The 8,379-nt window shown below is 36.7% G+C and overlaps 1 protein-coding gene across 1 annotated transcript in view; it reads left to right on the top strand.

Annotated features, from left to right (window-relative positions):
• Positions 1-204: 204 nt before the first annotated feature.
• ARHGEF38 (Rho guanine nucleotide exchange factor (GEF) 38) overlaps positions 205-8,379 on the top strand; it is a 136,645-nt gene continuing 128,470 nt past the window's right edge. The window contains exon 1 of the mRNA XM_011966325.1: positions 205-544. Within this exon, the coding sequence (XP_011821715.1) occupies positions 349-544 (196 nt within the window). The 5' untranslated portion in view covers positions 205-348. The remainder of the gene's footprint in view (positions 545-8,379) is intronic.

The following is an 8,379-nucleotide window of genomic DNA, read 5'->3' as shown; positions in this document are numbered from 1 at the left end:
CTTTCCTTTTTCCCCACCCCTCACCCCACACAATGGGATTTTTGTTTGCTTCAGTAGCATGTGACAGCACAGTCCCTGCTTTGCCTAGCTCTGTGCTGCAAGTCTCTCAGGTAACAGGTGGCAGCTTCCCCTGTTGGATTCTAGGTTTAAAAAAGAATGATCTCATGTGGGTGGAGCTCTGGGACTTCGTAGAGGTGGTGGCAGTCACAGCCAGGTAACCCTGGAGTGAAGCAGGTTAGTTAGAAGGGGGCAGATAAACTCGTCATTCTAGTGGCTTTAACCCTCACCCTGAGGCGCCTTAGCAACCAGTCATTGCCTGCAAGCCTCTAAAGCTTGTCTTTGCCTCATATGGAGCCCAAAGAAGCCACTGGAAAAGAAAACATGGTCACCAAGAAAAAGAATCTGGCCTTCCTGAGGTCCAGACTCTATATGTTGGAGAGAAGGAAGACTGACACTGTGGTTGACAGCAGTGTTTCTGGGGACCACTCTGGCACCTTGAGGAGGAGCCAATCTGACAGGACCGAATACAACCAGAAATTACAAGGTAACCAAAAAGAAATCAATTGTCCCAGTTACTGCACTTCCTGCTCCATTTCTGCTACATTTCCATTTGCAAAGAAAACACACAAGGCAGAGGAGAAAATCAAATACCACCTCTCCTTCCCACAAAATAAGAAGATGAAAGTAAATGTGACCTGTAAATTATAGGAAAAAATTTTTATCATGTGATTCAATGTTAAAGAGTCAATTCTCAATTACTCTTAATATTGCTGGGGTGTTCTTTTTTTTCCTGGTGAGGGTAATCATTTTTCTTCTACCTTCTTCTTTTCTTCTCCCTTCCTTACCCAACTTAAGAAGTGGGAAACACTAGAAAGCAAATAATTTAGAAACCTACAAAAGATTGTTTATCTCAATGAGCAGATATGTGATATTACACCATGAGATCTATCTAGGTAATTATACTGAACTGTGATTGTGGTTATCTTAAATAGGGGCATGAAACTATAATCCTGTCTATGAAAAAGAAGGAATGTTATAGTCAGAGAGATGGTATAACAAGATTTGCTGAAATTCACTTAGGTGATCATTTCCTTTGAGTAAATTGAATAATACTCAAATATGGTAAGAAATGTTTAGGAGGCTTATTTTGAATGATATTTGAGGAAATAACTTCAGTTTATTTTGTGATGGTACTAAGATAATTTGGCACAGTTATAATAGCACATCGTGTGTTTCAGGGCCTTAATCTATATCCTGTCCTATCTATCCTTTCTTTCTCTCCTCTGTTTCCTGAAGATCATTTTTTTCTAGTAAAACTTCATTTTGATGTTGATATTGGGCAGCATTTTATGTCTTCTCTTCAGTACCTGTTATGTGGTCCTCCAGAACTTGCCTCTCCTGCTTTTAGCACAAGGTGTGTTTGAACTCTCATCATCCCACCGTGAGCTGTCGTTTTGTATTTAAAAACTATGATGAGGTCAGAAAGACCGACAGGACATGCTTATATTTAACAAATCTCTTTCCACAAATATGAGCTTAGATTTAGTTATGCAAATTAATTAAGTTAAATAAGTTACATTAAGTGCATTTAAATTAAATCTAAAAATTATTACTATAAGTTAATATTTAAAAATAAAGTACTGGTAGTTCAGGACTAAAGCACAGCATCAAACTTATCCTCAAATACTTTTTTTTTTTTTAAATGAGGGAGAGTGTTGTTTAATCTTTGAAATTAATTTTTCTCAAGGCAACGGATACATTGGAAAGAATGCATGTCTTAAAATTTCACCTTTTATTTTAGATTCAGGGGGTATATGTATGTGTTTGTTACATGAGTATTTTGTGTGATGCTGCGGTTTGGGGTACAAATGATCTCATCACCTGGGTACTGAGCATAGTACCCAGTAGGTAGTTTTTCAGCCCTTGCCTTTCTCCCCACGCCAGTAGTCTCCAGTATCTATTGTTGCCACCTTTATGTCTATGTAAGTCTAATGGTTAGCTCTCACTCATAAGTGAGAACATGCAGTATTTGGTTTTCTGTTCTGGCATTAATTTGCTTAGGATAATGACCTCCAGTTGTATCCATGTTGCTGCAAAGGATATGATTTTGTTCTTTCTTATGGCTATGTAGTATTCCATGATGAATAGGTACCACGAGAATTTAAAATCATACACTTTTAGTTTCTAATCCTGGTTCTTCAACTTACTACCAAATAGAACTTCAGCAAATTACTTTAAATATCTGAGCCTCAATTTTCCTGTCTGTGAAAGTGGGACTAATGATACTTGCCACATAGTGTTGTTGGGAGATTGAAATTAGATAATTACATAAAACATCTAGTATACTGACCGACAAATTTTAGGAATAATGGCTACCATAATGATAAAACAGAACTTGCCCAATATTAATCGAAGTTTGTATACCTTATTTCTCTTTTTCAATTATTTCTTGTCCTTTGATAAAGAGACCACGTCTAAAATTCAGGAAAAGCCCATTGCTTTATCCCTAATGACATGTTTTTTCTATCTGAGTTTCACTAATCAGCATCTATCAGAGTCTCTATTAGCAAAATAAAAATAGAAAATAATTTTTGCTACTGACACATTTTTGCTTACTACATTTACCTAAAAAAATAAGTCTATGACCACACAATAGAGCAGACATGGGTTGGTTACTTTGCAGAAGACCTCAGGCTTCTTACGCACTTCATTTGATTTGTGGCTTTCCTGTGCTCTGTTGGAGTCTTTGAAGGTGGAAGGCAAAACTCAGGAGTTAACACATACTTCTAGTCTGTGCTTGAGAAAAATCACCAAGAAGTATAGAGGAGCACATAAGCCATAAAGATAGACTGGCCTCTTGATAAGTAACATTTTAAAAATGTAACCCTTAAAAAAATCCAAGTCTGATTATTGAATGCCTAATAGAGCTTTTAGCATGGTTCAACTAGAACAGCTTTGGCAACAAGGGAAGGCATTTTCTCATTAATGTTCAAAGCAATCAGTTCTGTGTGTTTGTTCTGTGGCCTGTACGATACCCATTATTATGCAGATGAGTCCTAAATCACCTTAAGAAACTCTTTATTATTCAAATGTGAGGGCTTTTCCTTCCCCTTTCTTGGAACTGGTAGTCCCTGGGAGGCACTGAATAAACACCTGGAATGGTTAGAGCCCTCGGATAGATGGCCTAAAGCTCTTGTGAGGTCAAAGAGTGCTTTCAAATACTGGAATTTCTGGCAACACCACATTCCTCAAATTATTTAGCTGGTTATTTGATTAGTTATTTAATTGGTTGTCCTTCAATGCTATATTACTTGAGTAAAATTCACTGTCCTAACTCTCTGGGGAAGCAAGTTCTCTGGGTTCTGGAAAATGTAAGATCTTTCTCTGGCGTTCTTGAGCTTGTCTTTTAACTCATAATACATAGTCTATCTGCTCAATTCAATTTCTCACATCACTTTAATAGCATGAAACTTAAGTTGTGATAACAATTTTTAAAATGGTACGCTGGCTGAATTAAAACGATAGAATATGGCTCCAACGAGGACATACTAAAATCTTTGCAGAAGATTGTGATAACATCAACATAGTCATTCCTACTACGCCTCGAGTCGTACAATAATAGAAAGGCTACCCTTAGGCTCCTTTACTCCTCGAACAGATTAATTCAGTTGACTAGCATTTATTGAATATGTCATACCTTGTTCTTTGAAATTAATTTTTCTCAAGGCCCTTCATACATTGGAAAGAATACAAATTATAAAATCATACACGTTTGGTAAATTGACATTTATTGAATGTTTTATATGCTGTGTCTTGAGGGTTAAAATGAAGAGGAAAAACAGAATATGTGCCAGGAATTACAACTACAAAATCATTAAGAAAACATGTCTGACCTTTACTCCAAAGAGGCTCAAAGTCTGGTTGGGAAAGATAAGACAGGTAAACAAATAAATGCAATAAAGTATCACGATAGAAGTGGAGGTGGGATCAGTGCGTCCACAAAAGGAGGAAATGGTCTATTCAGGACTGCATGAAGGAGGTTGTCAGAAAATCGTGTTTCTAAGGGATGATAAGGATAGGGATGAGGGAAGGTACAGGAAAGAGAAGGACATTTTAACCTCTCCACTGGATTTAGCTGTGTCTGAAATTGTTTTTGTTTCCTTGTTTATCACCTGTTATTGACTGTCGTTCCCCTCCCTTTTCTCTCCCTCCTCTCCCATACACCATGAAAGAAACCCTATCTGTCTTGTTAACTGTTTCATCTCAGCAGCCCAGAATACAGTAAACACTCAGTAACTGTTAAATAGAATGAATGACTTGAATGATCAGGCCCAAGCAGGAAACTGCTGTGAAGAAAGGCACCAAGGCCTGAAATAAGAGCCACTGTATGTATCTAAATATGTAGGGACACATGTTTCTATCAGAAAGATGATTCTTCAGTTAAATGAACATCAGAGATTAAAATGTACAGAATTTGTATAATAAGTAATTCCCAGTGGAAGCCTGTTTCATTCCCAACTCGACCTTTCAGAGCATACAACAACCATATTTCAAGTATTCCTCTTCTATTTGTAACAAGAGCCAACTTAGCTTCCACTAGCTCAATTCCTCATTTTCATTCTACTGGGGGCCATAGAAATTTCCTAAATACAAGATATTTAGTGGTTGAGTTGTAAAAACTCAGAGAGGGTTTCATAAATACTTATATACATGACCTCTATATTTGAAATATGCCTAATTTAAATAGTTATACAGAAGTGTGTATGTGCATATGCAGGTGTGTGTGTGTGTATATATATATCCAGTATGTAGATATATACATGTATGTACATGTATGTGTTCATGTGTGTACTTGAGACACTTTTTTTTGCAATGATTAGACTTTTTATTGAAAGTTACTGTAAAATTTAAAGAACAAAAAGAACAAAAGTTTACTAACGTTCAGGAGTCTTTTCTGAAAACCATATATGAATTATGTCACTGACATTATAGGTTTCCTCTCAGTATGGCTACTATGGACTGAATGTTTGTGTTCCTCTAAAATTCCTATGTGAAACCTAATCCCCAATGTGACAGTATTAGGAGGTGGGGTCTTTGGGAGGTAATTAGGTATTGAGGGTGAAGCTTTTGTGAATGGGATTAGTGTCCCTTAAAAAAAAAAAAACACAAGAGAGAGCTTGCTTCTCTCTGCTCTCAGCCATGTCAGGATACAAGAAGGTGGCTATGTGCAAACCAGGAAGTGGGCTCTCAGCAGGAATAAGATCTGCTGCATTAGGAACAAGATCAACTTGATTCTGGATTTTCCAGCCTCCACAACTGTGAAAAATAAATGTTTGGTAAACTTAAGCCACCCAGTCTCCAATAATATTTGTTATAGCAACCCAAACCAACCAAGACGGGTCGATTACCTTTATCCTCTATGGCCACACTAAACTTCTGTTTAATTTTCTGGCCAATGCATATTTTTGTTTATCCAACACCAGATGAAAAGGTGAGAATATATGGGTAAAATGCTATTACCCATTACCACTGCTGGTAACACAAGGCAAAAATTACTTCTCCATTTCATGGTGGGTCTGTGGTACTTTCTATTTTTGCAAAGGCTATTGTATCATTCTCATTAAGAATGATTATCTTTACGATGCCCAAAGTTGTCTTACTATGGTGCTAAAGATGAACCACCCTACTGCAGGAACTTTATACAAAATAACGTATTGTGCCATGTGGGGACAAGGGGCTCAAATAATAAACTAGACTTGGTAAGATTATGAGGCCATTTAATTTAAAATGTTTTTTAAGAATATAGACAGTCTGTCAGGAAGCAGAAATTAACACGGGAAGACTTGCTGAGTTTTGTTCAAGACTAAATGAAGAATGGAGTAAAACAAATTGTCCAGCATCCTGTGCTTGTTTCTATCCCAGTGCTACAAACCCTTTTTGTTCGTGTCTGTTCTTTGATTAGTGAGTAGCTCCTTCCCCTTTATCTTTATCTGTCTTCATACACTCTATAGTGAAATGGGAAGTATTTGAATCAGTAATGTGACACCAGTACAAATAGGTGTGTGTCATAGTTTGAAGGGCGAATCCTTCTAAAAGGCAAGATGCTGTAAAAACTCAGTAACTTTTGTCTTACTTCAGGCATAGAAACCAGTGTAAACCATGGTATTTTACTTTCCTATATTTTTCAGTAGAGGCATCTTGCAGTTTTTAGCAGGACCATTTGTGTCAAATAATGTGTGAGTCACAGAAATTGAGACTGTTTGAGCTATTCTACTACTACCACATTGTGATGGGCAAATTTATTCCTATGTTTGACTGATATGACTTTAGGCGTAACTTTCTTAAACGTAGCAAACACAATTTCTAGTTGTGTTTTTTGTTTGTTTGTTTATAAAAATTACGGGTTTATCAAAATGAGACACCAAGCGGAAGAAGGAATGAAAGAAAGGAAGGAGAGAGAGAAGGGGAGAGATAGATAGAAACCAAGCAAGCAGCAAGCATGAATAGAAATATACCTTAAAATAGTAATATAGCTGGAGAAAAGATGGGAGAAAAGCACCCAAGCTACATTCATCTTTGTTTCTGTTGACACAGGAAAAGAAAAAAAAAAATCTCTGTTTATAGAATTACTTTTTCTTGATGCCATAATCATGTTAACATCAGTACCTTTGTGAATATTGATTTCTTGATAAAAGTAAAATTATTGCAAGAGTTACTAAATTTATAAATAGCATCATTCTTAGAAATAGTCAAGACTCAAAGTTATGGCTTATTTGGGAGTCCTACCTTCACTTCTAGACTGTATCTGAGACTGTGGAATTTTCTGTTCAACAGGTCTCAGTACTGGCTCCAACATTTGCTTGGACCTCTTCTTATCCCACGTTCTCAAGGGCAGACTGTGGTTGCTGGTGTGCATGCTCTTAGGCCTAAGGGACAATTGATTATGGAGGTGTTTCTGGAGCTGAATCATGCTGGAGTGTTCAGACCATGCCTACCAGGTTCCTCTGGGTGGGAAAGCTGGTAGAGAGAAGAGTACGGGGTTCAAGCCTCAAGACTGGGTAGGAATGCATATGTCCCATGGCCCCCTATCAAATTTTGGCATAAAACTCTGAGGGATATGAGAAATCTAAATTAGAAATTGGCCTTTCAGGTTGTTATAAAATATATTTATCAAGACAGAAGAATATATCACATTTTATTTAATAGTTTGCCAGCTTGATTTGTAACTTTTGAATATGCAGATTTGGTATGTTGGCCTCTATCTGTATCCTTGCTGCAGGTCCCACAAAGGAGGCAGCTATGTGTGGTTTTTGACTGTAATCTATTTCAGGATATAACCCTTCTTCTACACTAGGTTGTGAAAGTAAGAGGGAAGGCAAGGGAAGGGAGAGATTGAGTATTAATGTTATGTTATCTGCTAGGAACTATGCTAGCCAGACACTGTCACACACACTGTTACTGAATCCCAACATCTCGTCTCTTCAGTTCTGATTTTATCATTGAGAAAAACAGGTGGTAGGCCTTGGGTTTGAGATGTCACATGCTTGAAATATTTGCAAAATAGAATGAATTTAATTAGTTGACTCAGTAGGTATTTTATACATATGATTTACTAAGAAGTCAAAGCCATTTGATGGTTGCAGCACATGTTTTGTAATGTGATGACATTTCTCCGCTACCATAATAAAGCTTAACTTGCTGTTTTTCACTTTGGAATATATATTCTTTCTTTTGACTTATAGTGGCATGTCCCTGCCAGAGTGTCACTGTTTAATAAATACGTTTTTTGTTTAGTTGTCAGGGAACAAAATTACAAAGGTAGGTTAAGCAAACCTGTCTTATAGTAATAGCTTAATGATCTCCATTTCCTGCTTCATTGAGTATCTTGACACTGAAACTCATCTTTCTTTAATTTTATGCCTGTTGTTATTTATTTGCATCTCAATAAAACTTAATATCTATCAGAATAACTGACAGTCCTATTCTACAGCAATGAGAGGAGGGAATACATTTGCAAATGAAAAGAATGGAGTTGTATGGGGGAAACAAGCAACTTTTTATCTGAGTAGGTGATATTTCAGTAGAATTCTATGAAGTCAGCTTAAATTGTGAGTCATAACTTAAATGCAGCAGGAACATAGAGTGCTATGATTAAAAGCCTTTGTCCAAAGTTTTCTGAACAATTTTTTTCTTGATTAATGAATCAGAGTATAAATGAATACTCTAAGATACCTGCATTGAAGCCCCCAATAAAGGATGCAATCTTAGACTGACATACAATTCTCACTTAAAGAAGAAAACTTAAAGGTCATGTCATCTAGCTACTACTCTAAGTATTGTGAGTCATTATAGCACCTCACAGAAACTGTCTTTCCTGAA

The sequence above is a fragment of the Mandrillus leucophaeus genome, unplaced genomic scaffold (genome assembly GCF_000951045.1).
Source record: "Mandrillus leucophaeus isolate KB7577 unplaced genomic scaffold, Mleu.le_1.0 Scaffold756, whole genome shotgun sequence".
NCBI lineage: Eukaryota > Metazoa > Chordata > Mammalia > Primates > Cercopithecidae > Mandrillus > Mandrillus leucophaeus.
Note: the sequence above shows the minus strand (reverse complement) of the source record. Positions and strands in the feature narration are given on the sequence as shown.